The 24,743-nt window shown below is 43.4% G+C and overlaps 1 protein-coding gene across 1 annotated transcript in view; it reads left to right on the forward strand.

Annotated features, from left to right (window-relative positions):
• colq (collagen-like tail subunit (single strand of homotrimer) of asymmetric acetylcholinesterase) overlaps positions 1-24,743 on the forward strand; it is a 92,379-nt gene that overhangs the window by 51,950 nt on the left and 15,686 nt on the right. The window contains exon 11 of the mRNA XM_059945032.1: positions 14,168-14,248. Within this exon, the coding sequence (XP_059801015.1) occupies positions 14,168-14,248 (81 nt within the window). The remainder of the gene's footprint in view (positions 1-14,167; positions 14,249-24,743) is intronic.

A 24,743-nucleotide genomic window follows, 5' to 3' on the forward strand; every position in this document is an offset into this window, starting at 1 on the left:
GACATCCATTCAGATAAAACAGCTCTTGGTACTTCTGCACTATTGGCTGGTGTGTTGGACAGGCGCGTTACTGCAGGTACAGGGAAAGTATAACACTGTGGCAACCCACTTCCCAGCGCACTCGAACCGGCTCACAAAGTGGTGCGCGCCGGCATTGAGGCCGGTCTCAAAGAGGGCGCCAAGCCTGCTTCACCAGTAAGGGGAAAACCCCGCACGCGGGATGGGACTGTGAATACGTGCCCCCTACAGCAATCCCGCCCGGGGAGGGCGGGAACAGGAAGGCTTTAAAGCGAGGCTGCGAATTTTGAATAAACCTCTTTTGCAACTGCAGCTCACCGACTGCGTGTTGTTATTTCAGCACTGCATGTAGCACACCACTACAATTGGTGACCCCGACGGCCCAAATGATATTTGGACCGGAGATGAACGACGCCGCATCTGTTCATGCAGTTTCGTTGAAACTGCCAAGCTTCTGGACGCTGCAACCTCACCTACGGTTCCAGCAAGCAGCAGCCCAATTCCATATTCAGCAGATAACCTCGGATACCACACGTTACTACTACCTGGTGAGCTCCCTCGACCAGGAGACAGCCGCCCAGGTTGAGGAGTTCATACAGTTGTCCCTGGAGGACGGCAAATACACAGAATTCAAAGCCCTGCTCATAAGGACTTTTGGACTCTCACGGCGTGAGTGAGCTGCCCGCTTACTGCACCTGGATGGTTTGGAGGATAGGCCGCCGTCGGCTTTGATGAACGAGATGCTGTCCCTGACCGGAGGTCACAAGTCCTGCCTCATGTTTGAGCAGGCGTTCCTGGAGAAGCTGCCCGAGGACATACGCCTGCTGCTGTCCTACGCGGATTTCAGCAACCCCCAGAAGGTGGCGGCCCAGGTGGAAGTGCTGTGGAAAGCCAAGAAGGAGAGTGGGGCGTCCGTCACACAGGTCACCAGGCCACGCTCCCGGCAGCAAACCAGACCAGGCTCGGCCACAGAGCCCGCTAACCCCAGAGGCAGGGGTGAGGAGACCAATGAACAATGGTGCTTCTACCACCAGCGGTGGGGCGCAGAAGCTCACCACTGTAGCCCGCCCTGCAAGTTCCCGGGAAGTGCCAGGGCCAGCCGCCGCTGATGGCTACGGCAGCTGGCCATCGGGATGGCCTCCTGTATGTCTGGGACAAGCAGTCGGGACGCCGTTTTTTGGTCGACTCTGGAGCCGAGATCAGCGTCTTACCTCCAACGAGTTACGACACCCGCAACAGAGAACCAGGTCCCACCCTGAGGACCACGAACGTGCATGCACTGCCAGACAGCCAAGGTGCAGCGGCACACCAAAGCCCTGCCGCAGCAGTTCTGCCCCACCCACCGGCGTTTTGACCACATTCATGTGGATATCGTGGGCCCCCTGCCAGTGTCGCAAGGAGCGCAGCACCTCCTGACTATCGTGGACCGGTTCACAAGATGGCCAGAGGCGGTCCCGCTCACCGACACCACCTCCGAATCTTGCGCCCGGGCATTGATTGCAACCTGGGTATCTCGCTTTGGTGTACCGGCCCACATTACCTCCGACAGAGGCGCCCAGTTCACCTCCAGCCTGTGGTCAGCTATGGCCAGCCTTTTGGGGACACAGCTGCACCACCCAACTGCCTACCACCCACAGTCGAACGGACTAGTGGAGCGTTTCCACCGTCACCTGAAGTCGGTTCTCATGGCCCGCCACAAAGTGCCTAACTGGGTGGACAAACTACCCTGGGTCCTGCTCGGAATCTGCACGGCGCCCAAAGAGGATCTGCACACCTTGTTGGCCGAGTTGCTGTATGGCGCACCCCTGGTCGTCCCAGGAGAGTTTGTACCAGCCCCAAGGGGGCAAGAGGAAGAACCCGCAGCAGTCCTGGGCAGACTACACGAGAGGCTCGATAACCTGGCCCCCATACCCATTTCACAGCATGGGTAGAACCTGACCTGCGTACCCAAAGATCTGTAAAACTAAGTTCATTTTTGTACGACGGGGCGGACATCGGGCACCGCTACAGCGGCCCTACGAGGGGCCGTTTACGGTGATCAGAAACAACGGGTCCACATTCGTGCTGGACATTGGAGGGAAAGAGGAGGTTTTCACAGTGGACCGACTCAAACCATGTGGCCATGGTGCAGCCGGTCGAGATTCAGGCACCGCGGCGCAGAGGCAGACCTCCCAAACAGAGTCCGACCCGGACTGTGGACATTGGGGGGGTGTATCGCCGGTTCTGGGGGGCGGGGGGGGTTATGTGGCGACCCGCTTCCCAGCGCACTCGAACCGGCTCACTAAGTGCAAATTGGCGCGCGCTGGCGTTGAGACCAGTCCCAAAGAGGGTGCCAAGCCGCTTCACCAGCAAAGGGAAAAGCCCGCACGCGGGACGGGTCTGTGAATACAGCATTCCCGCCCGGGGAGGGCACGAACAGGAAGGCTTTAAGGCAAGGGGGCAAAGTTTAAATAAACCTCTTTTGCAACTGCAGCTCACCGACTACGTGTCGTTACTTCAGCACTGCGTGTAGCACACTGCTACAATATCAGAATTAATCTTCATGCTTGGTTGCTCTTAGGAAATTAAACTGTATTCGGTTCACACATACTCAAGTGCTGCAATTGTCCATTTTATGCATATACCATATTGGCATTTACTTATAGCTAATAAATCCGGCTTTGAAATATTTTGGTCTGCAGGGAAAATTGTTTGCACAGTAGAGGCATCTTTGTTCTGTTCCTTCATACACTGAGCCTCTCATCCCCTCCCGTCACCATCTCTATGTTGGTACACAGCCTGCACTTCCTCCAGCTCTCCCACCCCTTCCACACCCTTGGCTTCACATGTTCAAACACCACCTGCATGAAATGTAACACCATAAGGCCACAAGACATAGGAGCAGAATTAGGCCATTCAGCCCATCAAGCCTACTCCATCATTTGATCCCGGCTGATTTATAATCTCTTTCATCCCCATTTTCCCTTCTCCTGGTAACCTTTAACACCCTTACTAATCAAGAACCTATCAACCTCTGCTTTAAATACATCCAATAACTTGGCCTTCATAGCCATCTGTGGTAACGAATTCCACTACCCTCTGGATAAAGAAATTCCTCCTTATCTGTTCTGAAGGGATGTTCTTGTATTCTGAGGGTGTGCCCTCTGGTCTTAAACTCTCCCACTACCGAAAATATCCTCTTCACGTCCACTCTATCTAGGCTTTTCAATCTTCAGTAAGTTTAATGAGATCCCCCCTCCCCTTTTCCTAAAGCAGGGATTCCCAACCATGGATCAATGCTATTAAGCAAAAGGTCCATTGTCCCCAGGTTGGGAACCCCTGTTTTAAAAAATACCTGATGATACTAAAATTGTATGCATCAAAACCTGTAAGGACAGAGCAAACATGGGGAAATCTGCAGATGCTAGAAATTCAAGCAACATACACAAAATGCTGCCTGGTCTGCTGTGTTCCACCAGCATTTTGTGTGTGCTGTAAGGACAGAGGATAGGATGTGTTGCGAAGTTGAAAGGCCACCATATCTCAGAAAGGGACCCACCAATAATTTACAGAATATGATAAAGGGTATTTTAATGAAGGCAAAATTGAGCCACTGGTAACAGCAGAACACAATATGGTGTTAGCAAGCTGGTGAAAAGTAACACACACAAACTGCTGGACGAACTTAGCAGGCCAGGCAGCATCTATGGAAAAAAAATACAGTAGACGTTTCGGGCCGAGGCGATGCTGCCAGGTCTGCTGAGTTCCTCCAGCATTGTGAGTGTGTTGCTTGGATTCCAGCATCTGCAGATTTTCTCTTGTTTGTGGTGAAAAGTAATTCTGGTTTGTGGTTTCACTAACTTGCATTTGAGAAGCACTAGGAGAGAGAAGGTGTTACAGTGAGACATAAATGAGACAGATATTTGATTCATCTGTTTGAAATAGGATTGGGGTTGCCATGTGACTGGATAACAAATAAGATAAAACCAGATTGCAATATATGTGTAGGTGAATTGAAACAGCACTCTTGACTGCCTTTCTTTCGATTATATACCACTGGCTTATGTAAGAGTGGATACACCAGCTACAGTTATGGGCAAGTGTATGAAAACGTTACTTTATTTCTTAATCAATGGCTAAAAAGGAAGAGGAAATAAACAAAGGTTTTCTTAATCACTCTTGGATTCTGACATTTTTAATCCAGGATTCTTTCGGAAGTCAAGAAAGAGGCATAAAACTTACTGTTTCATGATCATTTATTAAGTGCTGATAGAACAAGGAGAAATTGAAGCAGATGGTAGCAGGGGCTAGTAGCCAAGAACAGAAAAGACTGAAGATGGTGAAAAGTGATATTGGTCTGTGGTTTTATTAGTACTTATAAAACTAATATTGGCCATGTGATCACCTCTTTTTATAATGTAGATAAACATTCTATTCAAATATGTAGATAAGAGTTAAACAATTAGATAGCCACTATTCAAACAATGCGATGCCAGGAGAAGCTTCCAGAATCATACAGAATTGTAACCACTAGGGGACTATTACATATACATACTGTGGTCACTAGGCTATCCGTTTATTCCACTTTTCATCTTGTACACCTCTATCAAGTCCTCCTCTTCTCCAAAGAGAGGATAGCTCTAACTCACTCAGTCTACCCACATAAGACTAATCCAGGCAGTATTCTGGTCAATCTCCTCTCTAAAGCTTTAATATCCTTCCTACAATGAGGTGACCAGAACTGAACACAATAGTCAAAGCATCTTACCATTCACCGGATAAATCCTGAACAACCCACACAGTGTCTGCTTGGTAGGTTGTAGTATTTCTCAACTTAGAGGGCACGTCTTATGTCATTCTGTACTGATTTGGTATACAAAATCCTGAAGGACGTAGGATGTAGTTGGATATAGAATATGGTGGGTTATATATCGTATATAGTGTGACTAGTACAATGAGGAGCTCTCTCCCTGATGAGTTCAATTACCTCTACAGTCACTTTGATTGAGAGAACAAGGAGGTCACCCTTAAAGTGGATCTTCCACCTGGTGAACTACCTCTCTCACTTTCCGTCTCTGATGTTTGTGCCACCCTGAGCAGGGTGAATGTACGGAAGGCAGCTGGTCCAGATGGGATACCTGGCCGTGTGCTCAGAGTCTGTGCAGGGCAGTTGGCCGGGGTCTTCACAGATATTTTCAGTCTGTCCCTGGCCCAGGCAGTTGTCCCCACAAGCTTCAAGATCGCCACCATCGTGCCAGTGCTGAAACATTCCACTGCCACGGGCCTGAATGACTTCCGCCCAGTTGCACTCACCCCCATCATTGCAAAGTTTTTTGAGAGGCTGGTTCTATCAGATCTGAAATCCTGTCTGTCCCCTTCCCTGGACCCCCATCAATTTGCCTATCGCACCAACAGCTCAACAGAGGACGCCATCTCCATGGCACTTCACTCTATCCTGACCCACCTGGACAGCCCCAACTCTTATGTCAGAATGCTGTTCATTGACTTGAGTTCGGCATTCAATACCGAAGCTGATTGCCAAACTTCGCCAGCTTGGTATCAGCTCATCCCTCTGCAATTGCAACTTGGACTTTCTGATTTACAGGACCCCAATCTGTTAAGTTAGACAACCTCTCCTCCTCCACTCTCACCGGCGTGCCTCAATGCTGTGTGCTGAGCCCTCTTCTGTGCTCCCTTTTCACCTATGACTGTGTTCCTGTACATGGTCCTAGCTCCATAATCAAGTTCGCAGACGACACCACAGTGGTTGGCCTGATCAGAGGGGATGACAAGATGGCCGACAGGGATGAGGTCCAGAACCTGGCCACATGGTGTGCCAACAAAAACCTGGTCCTTAACACCCAGAAGACCAAGGAGATCATTGTGGACTTCAAGCATGCTAGGAGCCACATTCACGTCCCCATCTACATCAACAGAGCTGTAGTGGAGCGTGTATCAAGCTTCAAATTCCTTGGTGTCCACATTTCTGAGGATCTCACCTGGTCCCTGAACTCCTCCATCCTGATCAAAAAAGCACAACAGCGCTTTTATTTCCTGCGGAGCATCAAGAAAGCTCACCTCTGTCCCAGGATACTGACGGACTTTCACTGCTGAACCATTGAGAGCAGACTCACCAACTACATCTCAGTGTGGTATGGCAATTGTCCCTTATTGGACCGCAAAGCACTCCAGCATGTGGTGAAAACTGCCCAGCGGATTATCGACACCCAATTGCCCACCATTGATAACATCTATCATAAACGCTGCCTGGGCAGAGCGAAATGCATTATCAAGGATGCATCTCACCCTAACCATGGACTTTTTACTCTCCTCCCATCCGGTAGGCTCTACAGGAGCCTCTGCTCCCGCACCAGCAGGCACAGGAAGAGCTTCTTCCCTGAGGCTGTGACCCTGCTGCACCTCACATCACAGCACTAAGCAGTATTGCACCCATATTGGACTGTTTCAGTATTTTTATAATTGTGTGCTGTAGCACTTACTTTTTATTCACAGTTGTTTTGTGAATAACACTATTCTTTGCATTTCTGGTTAGATGCTACTTCATTGGCTTTGTATCTGTACTTGGCACAGTGACAATAAAGTTGAATCTAATCTAATCTAGTACAATTAGCCACACTAATTGCGAGTGGTTCTGGGAAATTAATCAGCTAAAAGGAGTTAAGAGGCTTCAAGAGTCCATTTGAAGGGTCTTGGCCCAAAACATCGACTGTTTATTCCCTTCCATAGATGCTGCCTGAACTGCTGAGTTCCTCCAGCATTTTGTGTTTTTCACAAACATGAGAAAATCTGCAGATGCTTGAAATCCAAAACAATACAGACAAAATGCTGGAGGAGCTCAGCAGGTCAGGCAGCATCTATGGAAAAGAATAAACAGTTAATGTTTCAAACTGAATCCCTTCATGGGGGATCAGGGTCTCAGCCTCAAATGTCAACTGCTCTCTCTTTTCCATAGACGCTGCCTGACCTGCTGAGTTCCTCCAGCATTTTGTGTATGCGTGTTGCTCAGGAATACCTGCATCGCCAGTAGTAGCAGGGCCCAACACACAATGCTAAAACTAAGACTGAATCTTTTGCAAACATATTCAGTATAACGGCAGGTGGATGATCCATAGAAGATATTCTGAGAGCCACAGAAGGCAGTTATTGCTAATTTAATTCTCCTCACCCTGCTCATGGACTGTTTGTCCCACTCCCATCAGGGAGGAGGCAATATACGATCCACACCAGGACACCAGACTCAAAAACAGTTACTTTCCCCAAGACATAAGACTGATTAACACCTCCACCCACTAACCTACTCCACCACACCCCCAACTACCACTACTTTATCATTCCTGTCAGTCACCATATGTAGAGGCAGTCCTGTATCGAACATCACCTTATAGACATACAAACGTACAATCATTCTATGTATAAAAGCTATCTCATATGTTTCTATTTGTTGTGTTGTGTTTTCTTTGTTCTTTGCCTCATGGTGTTTCCTTTGTGCTGCATCAGATCCCAAGTAACAATTATTTTGTTCTCATTTACACGCATGTAAATGGAAAAGACATTAAACAGTTTTGAATCTTGAATTAAGGAACAGCTGGATGTACATAGAAAGATACATCTTAACTAAATATTCACTGCTCAATCATTCCACACTTTATCATCACTAACATAATGAAGGGAGTCATCAACTGTGCTATCAAGTAGCACTTTTAATTCTGATTTCCTGTCCCATTCCAACAAGTTTGTGCATGGCCTCCTCTTGTGTTATGACACAGCTCCCTCAGGGTGGAGGAGCAACTTCTTTTATTCCATCTAGGTAGCCTCCACCCTGATGACATGCATATTGATTGTTCCTAATAAAATTTGTTCTCCTATTGGAATTTTCCTCAGTCCTTTTTCTCCAATATTGTATATGACCTTATCTTAGTCAGTGGAAGCCTAGGTTTTTGAAATTAGAATTTGTAGCCAGCAACCTCTGAGCAATCCAGAACACAGAACACAGTAATTTCACCCCTCCCCCTTCTTCTATTCCCCACTCTGGCATCTTACCTCTTCTCACCTGCCTATCACCTCCTCCTGGGTTCTCTCTTCCGATGGTCCAATCAGATTCCTTCCTCTCTTGCCCTTTACCTTTCCCACCATCCTGGCTTCACCCATCACCTTCTAGCTAGCCTCCTTCCCCTCCCCACCCTTTTTTTAGTCGGCACTTTCCCCCTTCCTTTTCAGTCCTTATGACTGAAACGTCAACTGTTTATTAATTTCCATAGATGCTGCCTGACCTGCTGAGTTCCTCCAGCACTTTTTTGTGCGTTACTTTGGATTTCCAATATCTGCAGAATTTCTTGTGTTTATCAAGTTGTCTTTACTACCCAGCATGGTTCAGGATGGATTTTGCCATGACCACATGAATCATGAGGAGCCATGGTAGCGTAGAGTTTAGGGTGACACCATTACAACTCAGGGTATGTGGAGCCATTTGCAAGTCATTTGTACATTCTCCCTGTGGCTGTGTGGGTTTCTGCTGGGTTCTCCAATTTCCTTCCACAGTCCAAAGGCATACCAGTTAGTAGGTTAATTAATCATTGTAAGTTGACCTCTGGTTAGGCTAGGGTTAAATAGGTGGGTTACCAGGCATTGCATCCAGTTGGGCCGGAAGGGTAGCAAATCTCTAAATAAATGAAATCAATGCCATCACAGCCTGGATCCAAACATGTTGAAGGTACCAAATGACAAAGTGGAGGTACATCAGACATAGGAGCTGAGTTAGGCCATTCAACCCATCCAGTTTGCTCCTCCATTCCATAATCCCCATTTTCCTACCTTCTCTCCATTATCATTAATGCCCTTACTAATCAAGAACCAATCTGTATCTGCTTTCAATATACCCCATGACTTGGTCTCCACTGTCATCTGTGGCAACAAATTACAGATTCGCCACTTCCTGGCTGAAGAAATTCTTCCTCATCTCTGTCCTAAAGGGATATCCTTCTATTCTGAGGCTGTGCCCTCTTGTCCTTGACTCTCCCGCTAGTGGCAACATCCTTTCTACATCCAGTCTTATCTAGGCATTTCAAGATTTGGTAGGTTTCAATGAGATCCTTCCCTCATTCTTCTAAACTCCAGTGAGTGCAGGTCCAGAGCCATCAAATGCTCCTCATGCATTGAAGACTCACAGCATTTCAATCAGGTCACAATGAACAGCAACCAACAAGAAGCAAACCTGAGAAAACTGTTCATCAGCCACTTAGTGTATGCACATTGGAAATGTGTGTTGAAATTTTATGTTGAAAAGAATACAGTTTATGTTCAAATATACTTTAATTTAGACAGGAAGCACGTAAACTGATATGGGGTTTATGGGCATGTGGATTGTCCATTGTGAATGTTGAAATTACCATACTTGCAGACCAATGAAAAGAAAGAATGTTAGTGACACACCACCATCTAGTGCTATCTACTGGTAACACAGTAACTACAAGTATTTTTAGGTTCAAGGTCAAGACATACTGCCAAGGTGGACTATAAGATAATAAGACAAAGGAGCAGAATTAGCCCATTTGACCCATCGAGTCTGCTCCACTATTCCATCATGGCTGATTTATTATACCTCTCAACCCCATTCTCCTGCCTTCTTGCTGGCAACATTCACCCTGTTACTAATCAAGAATCTATCAACCTCTGCTTCAAATATACCCAATGGCCTCCACAGCTGTCTGTAGCAGTGGATTCCACAGATTCACCACCCTCTGGCTGAAGAAATTCCTCTGCATCTCTGTACTAAAGGGACATCCATCTGAACATGGAGAATACAGTCTTCTAACTCAAAGCCATCATATATTACAGCTCAGCATGAACTCATAGAATGCGAAAGGGAGTACTTTATTAAAAATGACAACTCTGTAGGAGACATAACACAGGCTGATCAGTAATTCATGCTGTTAAATTACCTTCACTCTCAACTTGTGCCTTGCAATTTCCTCCATTCATGAAATGATGGCCATGCCTCAACCTCCACCCAAGCTGTACACAGCATGTTCTAATTTAATATGGCATTGCAGAAAGCATCCTCATATCAGTCATTACTGGCTGGTTTGGTACAACTTCCCCTCGCAATATACTGAAACTTCAGTGAAATGTCAGGTCTGCTGAAAAGTTCATTGGTTGTAGACTACCAAAGCTGCAGGACTTGCACGTGTCCAGGACCAAGAAGGGAGCAGGAAAAGTCATTATGGACACTACCCGCAGAACAAACTGCATCTTCCATATGCTCCCTTCTGGAAAATGCTTTTGGGCTATTAAAACAATAACCTTACACCATCTTAAAAGTTTCTCCCCTCAGGTAGTTAATTTGATCAACCATTCTAGTTAACCCTTTCCCACCTCTTCCATTTATTACCCCCATCACTGCACTGTAAACACTTTAAACCGCTTTATATAATGCTGTTTACATAGTAAATATATGCTGGTGTTTCTGTATTTTTGCACATTTTATTCCATATCTGTACTTAAAACTTTTTTTATATAATTTTTTATTCTTATAGCTGTTGAATGTTGCTTTTGTTGCATGTTGCACCCTGTCCTACACATCACAGCAAATTCCTAATACATGTAAATGTATATGGCAAATCAGGTTGATCCTTGATAAAACAGTTGCTAGTTATTGTGCATCCATGGAAAGAGGGTGTGGGTGAGAGAGTGAGAGAAGGTTTGGAAAGATAGTAGTTGTGACTGGACAAAAAGGCAGATTGTACATCAAAAGCTGAGAAATTTAGCAAGTAGAATGGTGTCAACATTCAGTAGAGTGCAGTATCACAATGAATGTTTTCCTGACACTACAAAATTCTAAGGCACACAACACCACATATCTCACATCAGTTTTTGCATTCTTCCTGCATTGAAAAACCTTTCAGATAAAACCAGTCATGCATTTGAATCTCGCAGTCTTTTTGTGAGAAAATTGTCTGAGTGTCAGACCATAAGACCAGTAGAGATAGAAGCAGAATTTGGAACTTCTCCCAAGACAATTCATGACATCAGCTCAAACATCCAAAGCACCTGAAGATCGTACATTGGGTTTTAGTCTTATACATTGCACTCTCTGGCCTCTTGGTCCCTGGACTCCGCCTGTAAGGTTTACACTGTGGGGTCTCAATTTATGGGATAAATTCGGGAGGGGTTGGTTAGAAGAAGTAAAGGGCTAAAGAAGAAGGAAATGGACAGTTGTTTGTCATGTAGTGATCTGGACGATAATGCGGTAAAGTGGATCAGCAAATTTGTGGATGACGCCATGATTGGGAGCGTAGTGGAGAGCAAGGAAGACTGTCAGAGCTTGCAGCAGGATCTAAACCAGTTGGAAAAAATGACAAATGAAATTTACTGCAGACGAGTACAAGGTGCTGCACTTCCGGAGAACAAACTATGATAGACTTTCACAGTGAACGGTAGGGCATTGAGGAGTGCAGTAGAACAGGGGTCTGAGAATACAACTCCATAGTTCCTTGCAAGTTGTTTCACAGGGTCATAAAAAAAAGCTTTTGGCACATAGGTCTTCATAAATCAAAGTATTGAGTTCAGGAGTTAAAATGTTATGTTGAAGTAGTATGATATGTTGGTGAGGCCAAATTTGGAGTATTGTGTGCAGTTTTGATCACCTCCCTACAGGAAAGATATCAACCAGATTGAAAGAGTTCAGAGAAAATTTACAAGGAGGTTACCAGGACTGGAGAACCTTATTTATAAGGAAAGGTTGAATAGATTAGGACTTTTTCCCTGAAGCGTAGAAGAATGACGGGAGATTTGACAGAAATGTACTGAATTCTGATAGGTATAGATAAGGTTAATGCAAGCAGCCTTTTTCTACCTAAGTGGGTGAGACTAGAATTAGAGGTCATAGGTGAAAGGTGAAATGTTTAAAGGGAACTTGTGGGGGAGCATCTTCATTCAGAGAATGGTGAGAGTGTGGAAAGAGCTACCAGCAGAAGTGTGGCAGATGCAGTTTCGATTTTAACTTTTAAGAGAAATTGGATGAGTATGTGGATGGGAAGGGAATGGAGAGCTATGGTCCACGTGTGGGTCAATGGGACTAGGCAGAATATCAGTTCAGCACAGACGAGATGAGCCAAAGGGCGTGTTTCTGTGCTGGAGTGCTCTGTGATGCTATGTCTCTAGGGTGCTAACAGGTGAAGGAGAAATGCGGACCAGACTTTGGGAGAAAGTAGGAAAGGTGTTTAGAACAGATGAAAGGCAGAAGTAGAAAAATATGCTAAAAGTCATTAGTTGGAGCAGCAAGTCAAAAACAGAAGAGACGCTGAAAATCCAAGCAACACACACAAACTGCTGGGGGAGCTCAGCAGGTCAGGCAACATCTATGGAGGCGAATAAACAGTCGACATTTCAGGCCAACACGCTTCATCAGGGTTGGAGAGGAAGGGGGCTAGAATGTAAATAGCCCAGAGAGGCTTCACCAGAGAGCAGCAAATCATAAACACAAGATGACGCAGTCCGTGTGTTTCTGAGTGAAAGGAGAGCCCATAAAGTGGCTTGGAACCTCTGAAGAGAGACAGCACGGATAGGTTATTAATGATGATCAGGAAATGGCAGCCTATTTGTACTCTTCATTCTTCCTAAGAAGCTGAGTCTCAGATGCCGGTGAAAGGCTAAAATGAGACAAAAAGTGCCTCTTGGGATAAATCCTGAGAGAAGCGAAGGAAAGAATTATTCATGCATTGGAAATTATATCCCTTTGCTCAGTAGACTGTGAATGTGAGCCATAGGTTTCACGACTGACCACTGCAGTATCCAATTTTGGAAAGGGCAGACAGCTAATTTGATTAATTACTGAATAGTTGCTTTAACATGTGTGGTCGGAAAGCTATAGCATCACGTAGGATGAAATTACCAGCATATCCCTGATTTGGAGGCATAAATAGCAGTGGAAATCTTGGTCCTCAGTGCTGATTGAACAGTAATTCAAGCAACAACTTCCAATCCTCTCACATGAGCACATAAACCTTGAAATCAGGGAACTGTACTGTTCCTCAGGAAATGTGGCAGTAATTTTATCTCATCCAGAAGCCTAGCACCTTAGAAGCCCCGAGTCCACTGCAGTCATGTGATCAGCGACCACAAAAGTCTTTAGAAAATGTCAGAGCTTGTCCAATACCATGAAAGGAATCTTCACCTGTTTGTTAAGTCTTAATTCCTGACAAATGATGGCTCTGGCATCAAAAAGCAAAAATTTCTAGACACCCAGATTTGAAGTTTCCAAAGCCTGAGTTGGAATATTGTGAGAAGCTTTAGGGTCTAATCTAAGAAAAGATGTACTAGCATTTGAGGAGTCCAGAGGAGGTTCACAGAAGTTATCCTGGGAATGAAAGGGTTCATCTATGTACTTGATAGAATTCAGAAGAATGATGGGAGGTGGGATATCATTGAAACCTATTGAATATTGAAAGGCCTAAATACATTGTATATAGAGTGAATGTTTCTAATTGTGGGTGAATCTAGGACCAAAGGACATAGCCTCCAAATAGAAGGGTGTCCCTTTAGAACAGAGATGAGGAGGAATTTCTTTAACCAGAGGGAGATGAATGTGTGGAATTCATTGCCAGGAGGTGGATAGGTTCTTGATTAGTAAGGGCATCAAATATTATGGGGAGAAAACATAAGAAAGTGGTTGAGATGGATAATAAATCAGCCATGATGGAATGACAGAGCAGACTCAGTGGGTTGAATGGCCAAATTGTGTACCTATGTCTTATGGCCTCAAATGTGAAGATCCCACTAAAACAGCATCAGAATCAGGTTTAATATCACCGGCATATGTCGAGAAAATTGTTGTTTCTGTGCAGGGGTTTGTTGCAATAAATAATTTAAAAATCTGAATTATGGTAAATATGTATAGACATATACATATAAAATAGTTAAATAAGTAGTGCAAAAATGTAATGAAGTAGTGGTCATTCAGAATTATTAATGGATTTTTAAAAATAAAACTATAACATTCTTTTTAATGCTGCATTTTGTTTAATAATAATAATAATGTAGCAATAATGTTTTACGTTTGACATGGACGAGATGGGCCAAGGGGCTTTCGTCTGTGCTATACTATTCTATGATTAAGTATCTAATATTTACAAAGGATATCTTTTCTTTAAAGGGAGAAATGGGTCCAAAAGGAGTAACTGGAGCCCCTGGATACAGAGGACCTGTTGGTAGACCTGGCAAGAGAGGAAAAACTGTAAGAGATATTTTCCTTTTGATCTGTTGTATTTGTTATTCTGTTCAATTTGGATTGGTAATTCAGGGTTTATTGTTGTATGACCTAATACGAGTTACCAGACAAATATTCATAAGGAAAGGATGGCAAGCTATCCGTTTGTTGCTCTCTGTAAGGAGATTGTACATTCTCCCCATGATCTTATGGGTTTTCCTCCAAAGACACCTGGATTCGTAAACTCTGGGCACATTATGTTGGCCCCAGAAGTATTGCGACACTTGCAGGCTGTGCAATTATCGCCCTCTGGTCCTAGACTGTCCCAGTATAGGAGACATCGTCTCCATCTCCACTCTGTCTGTTACCACCACAGAGAAAGTAGTATTTTAAAATGGAGGATTAATATGAAACACGGAGTTGTACAGTATAGAAACCCTGATGACTCTCATTCCTTTCTATACTAATCCCACTTTCTGGCAGAAATTCCATCTCCTTCCCTGCCTCACTTGTTCACATAACTGTATCTTTAAATAAGGGGTTCCCAGAAATGGGTGCTGTGGACCCCTCTGTTAATGGCAGGGATCTGTGGCATAAAAAAGGTTGGGAGTCCCTACTCTAAGTAGATAGATAGATAGAAGTGGTGATGATCTGCCTCCTCAGTTACTGCAATCCTGGTGGTATCTCCAGAATGCTGTTGGACATGGGGATGCAGTTTCAGTGAAGGATTCATGACCTATTTCCAAGTCAGCATAGTGTGCAGCTTGGAAGGTGGTGTTGGCGTGCAGCTCCTCCCCTTGTCTCGCTCCAGTGAGAGCAGCAGTGGGCTTACAGTTGTTCAAAGCACCATTGGCAAACAACTGATGCTCATTTTGTGGAGGGTACACAGTGGAACAGGTCTGCACTGGTGGGAATTGGAACAAATTTTCAGGGCAATGTAGGATGAACATTGTTTTAATTTAATTCTGTTTCATGTCAATACCAGTTGTTTTATTAGACTCTACCTTGTTTCTGCAAGCACTTTAGCAGTTTTAATAATGTAATATTGTCACATTGAGGAATAATTCATAGTAAGGCTGACTACACCTCTACCCACTAACCCACTAGCACTACTTTATCATTTTCTGTCAGAGTCACCTTATGTACAGACCTAATGTCACTTCATGGAGATACAATCAATCTATAAGCTAGTATTACAAACACGAGAAAATCCACAGTTGCTGGAAATCTAAAACAATTCTCACAAAATGCCAAAGGAACTCAACAGGCCAGGCAGGATCTATGAAAAAGAGTAAACAGTTGACGTTTCAGGCCAAGACCCTTCTTAGGACAGAACTCATTTTTTCTCCCATTTTCTTTCCTGAAGAAGGGTCTTGGCCCAAAACATCAACTGTTTACTCTTTTCCATAGATGTTGCCTGACCTGCTAAGTTCCTCCAGCATGTTACATGTGTTGCTTTGGTATATAAGCTATCTTATGTATTTACATTTATTGTTTTTTTTTGTATTACTGTTGTCTTCTTTAGTTTATTGGGGTTTCATTATGCTGTATCAGATCCAGAGTAACAATACTTTCATTCTCTTTTACACTTGTGTACTAGAAATGACATTAAACAATCTTGAATCTGTAAAACCCCAGACAATGCAGCTCTCAAATCTCAAATTATCTCTTTCTAAAATAGTCATCAGGGAATAATGTATTAAGTGCTTGTGCTAATTATTCCATTTGAAACTCCAGTGAAAGTTAATTTCTCAGCTCTCAGAACCATTGTTCAAGTTTCAGGGAGGAGCATAACTGTGCTGTGGCTTTTAAGGTACTAAATTTAAATAAGCTTCAAATTTGAAGGATTGTGAACAATGACATTAATGCATGCTACAGTATTTAGATTTCTATAAATAAGGCCATAGAATACAAGGGTAAAGAGCAATAGGAAGTGTGCATCTTTGGAAACCTCTTTGTGGAAAATATAATCTAAAGAATGCCTTCAGCAAAAGCATACTGATGATGGGGAGTGTTAGAGCTGTGACATCGATCCTGAAGATTTTTATAAGTCACCATTGACTAAGTGCATTATAAGAAGAGGAAATAATTTTAAGTTCCCTTTTTATATTTTAACCCATTCAGTATTCTCCTGTTGGGTTAAATGCTTCTCTTTAATTCAAAAACTGTTGGACATTGTTATTAATATATATTGTACAGTAATGACTCAGAATTCACAAGAAACACTGATTCTTTCAATAATGACTTGTTAACTGATACTAGTCAATATTGGAATGCTTATTGAAATTTAGATCTCAAAGTTCAAAATAAATTTATTATCAAAGTTCTGTATGTGTATATCACCATATATTACCTTGAGATTTGTTTCCTTGCAGGCATGTGAAGAAATAGAATAGAATTTATGAAAAACTATAAGCAAAGACAGACAAACAACCTAGGTAGAAAAGACAAATCGTGCAAATAATATACAGTAAATAAATAATAGTGAGTTGTCGAGTTTTTGAAAGTAAATCTGCAGGTTGTGGAATCAGTTCAGTGATGAGGGAGTGAAGCTATCCACACCGGGTCAGGAACCTGATGGCTGTAGGATAATAACTGTTCCTGAACTAGGTAGTTCACTGCTACCAACCAATGGCAGCAGTGAGAAGAGAGCAAGGCCTGGATGGTGGGGGTCCTTGATGATGGATGCTGCTTTCTTGTGGCAGCACTCCATGTAAACGTGCTCAATGATGCTTTGCTGTTTAAGTAGTTTTTCTCCCCTCAGCAGTGCCCACTTGAACAGCTTTTGAGTGACGATAACCATAAAAAGAGTATTACTGTGGCTATTCTGCAACTCATTTTGGGTCCAATTCATTTGAGTTAAAAGTGGTCAAAAGTAAATTATAGGAAGACTATTTTCCCATGTAAGTCTTGTCAAAGCACAGTATACTTCCTGTTGGAATCTTCAAATGTTAATTGATTCCTAGATCGCTTGCATGGTTGACTAATGTTTTCACTAACAGAAGTTCCCGTATCTATTTTAAACCATTAGCTAATAACTGTACAACTGAGTCAGCATCTGGAATTAGTATTCTATTGCAGCTTGTACTGTTAGATCCTTGCTATGTCCAATTTTATAATACTTGAAGAAAAAAGGTCACCAAATTTCTATTTTCATATTTTATTTATGGCAAACATTTTTGACAGATTTGTTGGCAAAAATAACCTGTCTGGCATGATTTAGTCTTCAGCTGTCTGGAGCTGGAGTTTAGACCTGTAAAGTTGATGATGCCATGTCCTCACGTATTTCTGTGGTGTATTATATTTCTCATTTCTTCCTTCGACCACGAAAAGAATAAGGAAAGGGGGATGCTGGGCAAAGTACTGATAGTTATTTTAAAATGATAGCTGCTTTTTTACAATGTCCTGATTTAAATCAAAATTTGATACATACATTGCAGGCCAATCTAATTACTTTGACCATGCAAGTGTTTATATGAAACCACAGACTGAGATTTATTTATTAACCATAAGTACATTGAATCATACAATGAAATGCCTCATGTGCATCCATGGCAGCATCAGTGACCACTGATCAGGGTTCATTTCTCTCCCTAACTGTAAGGAGTTTGTATGTTTTCCCTTTGACTGTGTGGGTTTCCTCAGGGTGTTCCGGTTTCCTCCCACATTCCAAAAACGTATGGGTTAGGATTATTAGTAAGTTGTGGACATGCTATGTTGCTGCTGGAAGTGTAGCAGTACTTGCGGGCATCCCACAGCACAATCCTCACACTATTGGTCGTTGAAGCAAATGAGACATTTCACTGTATGTGTTGATGTTTCAAGGTACATGTGACAGATAAAGCTAATCTAATCTAATTTTTAACCAAAACAACTGAGGCTGTACTGGGGGCAGTGCAGGTAACACTGGAGTTAACCTGGACACGAATTAAAAGGAGTTGTTTTGGATCATGTCAGAGAATGATGTACGCTGGTTTCACAATGTATGACTTGTCCAAATTGCACCCAAAATTTGTGATCCTTCCTCATTAATGTAATTGTTTTTTCCATCCAGAACCAAGCAAGTTGTTTTATTGAATGAGTCAAACCATTGATTCAGAAGTCTGGGAAGTCGGAATCAGGTTTATTTATTTAGTGATAAGAGCACAGAATTTACCTTCCAGCCCTTCAAACCATGCCACCCCAGCAACCCCACAACCCTGATTAACCCTAACCGACAGTAATCAAGACAATTTACAATGAACTGTTAGCCTACCTGGTACATGTTTGGACTGTGGAAGGAAACCGGAGCACCCGGGGAAAACCAATGTATTCCACAGGGAGGACATATAAAGTTCCTTACAGAATGGCACCAGAACCTAACTGCTATGTTACTGTGACACCCAATATCGTTGGCATATGTCATGAAATTTGTTGTTTTGCAGCAGCAGTACTGTGCAATACATAAAATATACTACAAATTATCATCAAAAATATATATTAAAAATTAAATATGTTGTACAAAAAGAGAGCAAAAATGGTGAGGCAGTGTTCATGGGTTCATTATCCATTCAGAAATCTGATGGCAGTAGGGAAGAAGCTATTCCTAAAATATTGAGACTGTTGAGCACTGGAAGCCACAGCAGACGAGAGCAGCAAGCCAGCATCTTAATTAAATTTAGTTTATTTATTTAGAGATACAGTGTGGAGTCGGCCCTTCTAGCCCAATGAGCCATACCGCCCTTCAACCCATCAATTTAAGCCTAGACTAATCAGAGGACAATTTACAATGACCAATTAACCTACTAATTGGTGTGAATTTGGACTTCAGGAAATCCACGTTCATAGGGAATAGGTAGAAACTCCTTACAGATGACATCGGAAGTGAACACCAAACTCTGATGCCATTAGCTGTAATAGTGTCATGCCAACCGCTTGGCTACTGTAATAGTGTCATTGGGCAGCCGAGAAAGGAACATGCAGCACGGTGCAGAAAACTTTCCAGTTTAATGATAAGCTAGAAACGGGGGACGGGGGTGGGGGGAAGGAGTCACTCTGGGGGTCAGCAGCTGGAGAAGAACAGGATCCGAATGCAATTCTGCAGGCCTTTCACTCCAACCTTCATCACATCCAGAGACTTGGTGGGCTAATACCCTGGAGCCAAAGCCCTTGTGATTGTTCAAGGGGACTGTCAGATTTAAAGGCAGACATTTAATTTCTGTTCTGATCCAATCTCTTAATTATATAAAAGAGCAAAGAATGCTGTAAGTAATACAAAAGGGCTTTCCAGTCTAAAGCCTTGGGCTGTCAACTGAGAGTGGATGTCTAATAACAGGACAGGTGGACAAGATAAAGCAGATGACAGAAACTGTAATATCCCAGAAACTGTTGGCTTGACAAGGGTCCAACAAGATCACTGAGAATCCAAGGGTCATTTGGAGGTTGTAGCTAACCAGGTGCAAACCACACTGATCCACAAAAACATACAGCATGATTGTCCACAGTACACAGCCAGTCACAATAAAGGCTACCACACTTTGTACAGTAGGAGGCATGCAGACACCTACAGTAATGAGCTCATGAGCCAGATACATTGTGTGACTCTCTGTGCCTCAATTTACAGGCGAATCAGGGAAATGCTCAAAATAAAGTTTGAAGTATAGTGTACAAGTCCTGAGAATGCATTCATTTGGTCAGTATTTCCATGGCTGACCACTTAGATGCCTTGAACTTCAGCTTGTATCCATATACAATAATTTCATACTGTTTTCTTGAGTGACATATAGATGTCTTGTTTATGGAGAGAAGGCAGGAGAATGGAGTTGAGAAGGGGAAATAAATCAGCCATAATCAAAGAGTGCAGCAGAATCAATGGCCCAGTTCTGCTCCTTTGTCTTATGGTCATCTGATTGTTTTTCTCCAGCTACGTATGCAGGTGGATGGGAGCAAGAAACGGGATTTGCTTTGCTGTTGTCGTTCTGTTGCTGTGTGTTGTTCTGCTGAACGTTGTTGGTATGCCTTGTTGGCACTGGAATGTGTGCTGACACTGGTAGGCCAGCCCCCAGCATGTCCTTAGGTAGTGTTGGTTGTTAACACAAATGACGCATTGCACTGTATATTTCAACATATATGTGGTAAGTGAATCTTGAATCTTTCTTTGGATGCCTGGTGAGATGTAGGGAATTTATAAGAGTCTATTGACCAGATAAATACCGGACCCACACCCCCCATCACCACTACATCCACACCAGCCACTCATCTCCGCAGCCCTTCAGCCACCATCTATCTCCCCCATGCACTGTCACTTTACACTGACACTCCACAACTCATACCCACACTGACACACTCCTCTCCACTGTCCCTCACCACCCCCTTCATCCCCCCATTCACTGTCACTTCACACTGACACTCCACAACTCATACCCACACTGACACACTCCTCTCCACTGTCCCTCACCACCCCCTTCATCCCCCCATTCACTGTCACTTCACACTGACACTCCACAACTCATACCCACACTGACACACTCCTCTCCACTGTCCCTCACCACCCCCTTCATCCCCCCATTCACTGTCACTTTCCACTGACACTCCACACCTCATACCCACACTGACACCCTCCACTCCACTGTCCCTCACCACCCCCCTTCATCCCCCCATTCACTCACTTCACACCTCGTACCTACACTGACACACTCCTCTCCACAGTCCCTCAGCACCCTCTTCATCCCCTTATTCACTGTCACTTCACACTGACACTCCACACCTCATACCCACACTGACACCCTCCTCTCCACAGTCCCTCACCATCCCCCCATTCACTGTCACTTCACACTGACACTCCACACCTCATACCCACACTGACACCCTCCTCTCCAGTCCCTCACCATCCCCCCATTCACTGTCACTTCACACCAACTCTCCACATCTCATACCCACACTGACACACTCCTCTCCACAGTCCCTCACCACCCCCTTCATCCCCCCATTCACTGTCACTTCACACTGACACTCCACAACTCATCCCCACACTGACACACTCCTCTCCACAGTCCCTCACCACCCCCTTCATCCCCCATTCACTGACACTCCACACCTCATCCCTACACTGACACACTCCTCTCCACAGTCCCTCACCACCCCCTTCATCCCCCCATTCACTGTCACTTCACACTGACACTCTACACCTCGACCTACACTGACACACTCCTCTCCACAGTCCCTCACCACCCCCTTCATCCCCCCATTCACTGTCACTTCACACCGACTCTCCACATCTCATACCCACACAGACACTCCTCTCCAGTCCCTCACCACCCCCCTTCATCCCCCCATTCACTGTCACTTCACACCGACTCTCCACATCTCATACCCACACTGACACACTCCTCTCCACAGTCCCTCAGCACCCTCTTCATCCCCCCATTCACTGTCACTTCACACCAACTCTCCACACCTCAACCCACACTGACACACTCCTCTCCACAGTCCCTCACAATCCCTTCATCCCGCATTTACTGTCACATTACACTTACACTGCACACTAACAGTCACTGTCCTATTGTATTTTCATGTCCTGCTGCTATCTAGAGTTCATCTTTCTCAGAGTCACTTCATCACTTCATTATTTCTTGTCAGCCACTTTATGTTCAGATACTGATTTTGTAATTTTATGTACATACAGTGAAAATATTTGTATATACAGGTCCACAATCCCCTATCCGAAATCCTTGGGGCCAGTTGCATTTCAGAATTCAGAATTTTTCAGATTTCAGAATCCCTCCTTATTTAACCTACAGGTGGACTTTGGGACCCGGGGGAGCTCCGGACCTACGCACATCCTCCCATCTACTTTAAATCATCTCTAGTTTACTTATAATACCTAATACAATGTAAATGCTGTGTAAATAATAGTTATACTGTATTGTTTAGGGAATAATGACAAGAAAAAAAGATCTATACATGCTCAAACAATGAGTGCTGGAGAGAGAACTTCTAGGTTTTCCTGATCCACGCTCTTTTTAGCATCCTCACAGTGAAATTAATCACAAAGTCAACAGTGAACGCAAAGCGTATAGTTAAGTATTTCATCAGCATTGTAAATTTGTTCAGGGCTAAGGTTTTCATCAGATAATAGCTTAGCAAATTCATCAATGTAAGATGCTGCACAGACAACCACGATCAAGCTTCTGCAATAACACTTTCTGCATTTTTGATAATGATAGGTGCTTCCTTCTCTTTTTCTCATTGTTACCCATTGGGGTATCTGCAGCTCTTTATGACATTTTCACTGCGAACTTAAACAGAAAGTCAACAGTGAACACAAAATATCAGCGAACAGCAAATGTACGTGTAACCAGTATGAGCACTGAGCCACAACTGACTTTTGGCGGCCTCTGCTAGTGCTGCCATGTTACACCTGAGTGACATCAGCTGTTGGTGCATCAAAAACTTCCATTTTCGGAGCTTTTCGGATTTTAGAATTTCGGATAAGGGATTGTGGACCTGTATTATATAATATTTGTATATAATTTGTATATATTTACTGTGTTTTATAGGAATGCTTTAATATTTACAATACCTCTAAAAGTATTCACCCCCCCCCCCCCGGAAGTTTTCATGTTTAATTGTTTTGCAACTTATGAATCACAGTGGATTTAATTTGGTTTTTTTGACACTGATCACTAGAAAAGATACTTTTGTGTCAATGTGAAAACAAATTTCTACAAATTGGTCTAAATTTATTACAATTATTTAACACAAAATAATGGATTGCATAATTACTCACCCCCTTCAAGTCAGTATTTAGTAGATGCACCTTTGGCAGCAATTACAGCCTTGAATCTGTGTGGATAGGTTTCTATCAGCTTTGCATATTTAAACACTGCAATTTTTCCCCATTGCTCTGTACAAAACTGTTGAAGCTCTGTCAACTTGCATGGGGATCATGAGTGAACAGCTCTTTTCAAGTCCAGCAACAAATTCTCAATTGGATTGAGGTCTGGGCTCTGACTTGGCCAGTCCAGGACATTAACTTTGTTGTTTTTAGGGCATTCCTGTACAGCTTTACCTTTATACTTGGGGTTATTGACTGGCTGGAAAACAAATCTTCTCCAAGAATCACAGTCCTCTTGCAGACTGCATCAGGTTTTCCTCCATGATTTCCCTGTATTTTGTTGCATTCATTTCACAATCAAAATCAAGTTCATTATCACTGGCTTGTGATGTGAAACTCGTTAACTTAGCAGCAGCAGTTCAATGCAATACATAATCTAGCAGAGAGAGAAAAATAGTAATAAATAAAATAAAATATAATAACTAAACATGTAAATCAATTACGTATATTGAATAGATTATTAAAAATGTGCAAAAACAGAAATATTGTATATTAAAAACGTGAGGTAGTGTCCAAAGCTTCAAAGTCCATTTAGGAATCAGATGGCAGAGGGGAAGAAGCTGTTCCTGAATCACTGAGTGTGTGCCTTCAGGCTTCTGTACCTCCTACCTGATGGTAACAGTGAGAAAAGGGCATGTCCTGGGTGCTGGAGGTCTTTAATAATGGACGCTGCCTTTCTGAGACACCGCTCCCTAAAGATGTTCTGGGTGCTTTGTAGGCTAGTGCCCAAGATGGAACTGACTAGAATTACAACATTCTGCAGCTTCGTTCGGTCCTGTGCAGTAGCCCCTCCATACCAGACAGTGATGCAGCCTGCCAGAATGTTCTCTACCTTCACAAGTTTTCCAGGGCCTGCTGTAGTGAAGCATCCCCACAGCACGATGCAGCTACCACAATGCTTCACAGTAGGAACATCGTGTTTAGTCTATTGGCCAAAAAGCTCAATTTTAGTTTCATTAGATTATAGAAACTTCTTCCAGCTTAATTCAGAGTCCCCCACATGTCTTCTTGTAAACTCTAGCTGAGATTTCATGTGAGGTTTTTTTCAACAATGGCTTTCTCTTTGCCACTCTCCCATAAAGCTGCGACTGGTGATGCACCTGGGTGACAGTTGTTGTATGTACAGTCTCTCCCATCTCATGCATTGAAGCTTGTAATTCTTCAAGAGTCGTCACAGGTCTCTTGGTGGCCTCCCTCACTAGTCCCCTTCTTGCACGGTCACTCAGTTTTTGAGTTCAGCCTGCTCTAGGCAGATTTACAGCTGTGCCATATTCTTTCCATTTCTTAATGATTGACTTAACTGTACTCCAAGGGATATTCAGTGACTTGGAAATTTTCTTGTATCAAGCTCCTGACTTGTGTTTATCAGTAATCTTTGCTTAGTTGTTCTTTTGTCTTCATGGTGTAGTTTTTGCCAGGATACTGACTCACCAGTAGTTTATCCTTCTAGATACAGGTCTATTTTACTACAATCAGTTGAAACAACTGGACTCCACACAAGTGATCTCCATTTAACTAGTTATGCGACTTCTAAATCACTGCACTGTGCCAGTGATGATCTGGTGTGTCATATTAAAGGGTGGTGAATACTTTTGCAATCAATTGTTTTGTGTTTTATATTTGTAATTAATTTAGATCATTTTGCAG

The sequence above is a fragment of the Hypanus sabinus genome, chromosome 20 (genome assembly GCF_030144855.1).
Source record: "Hypanus sabinus isolate sHypSab1 chromosome 20, sHypSab1.hap1, whole genome shotgun sequence".
Taxonomy (NCBI): Eukaryota; Metazoa; Chordata; class Chondrichthyes; order Myliobatiformes; family Dasyatidae; genus Hypanus; species Hypanus sabinus.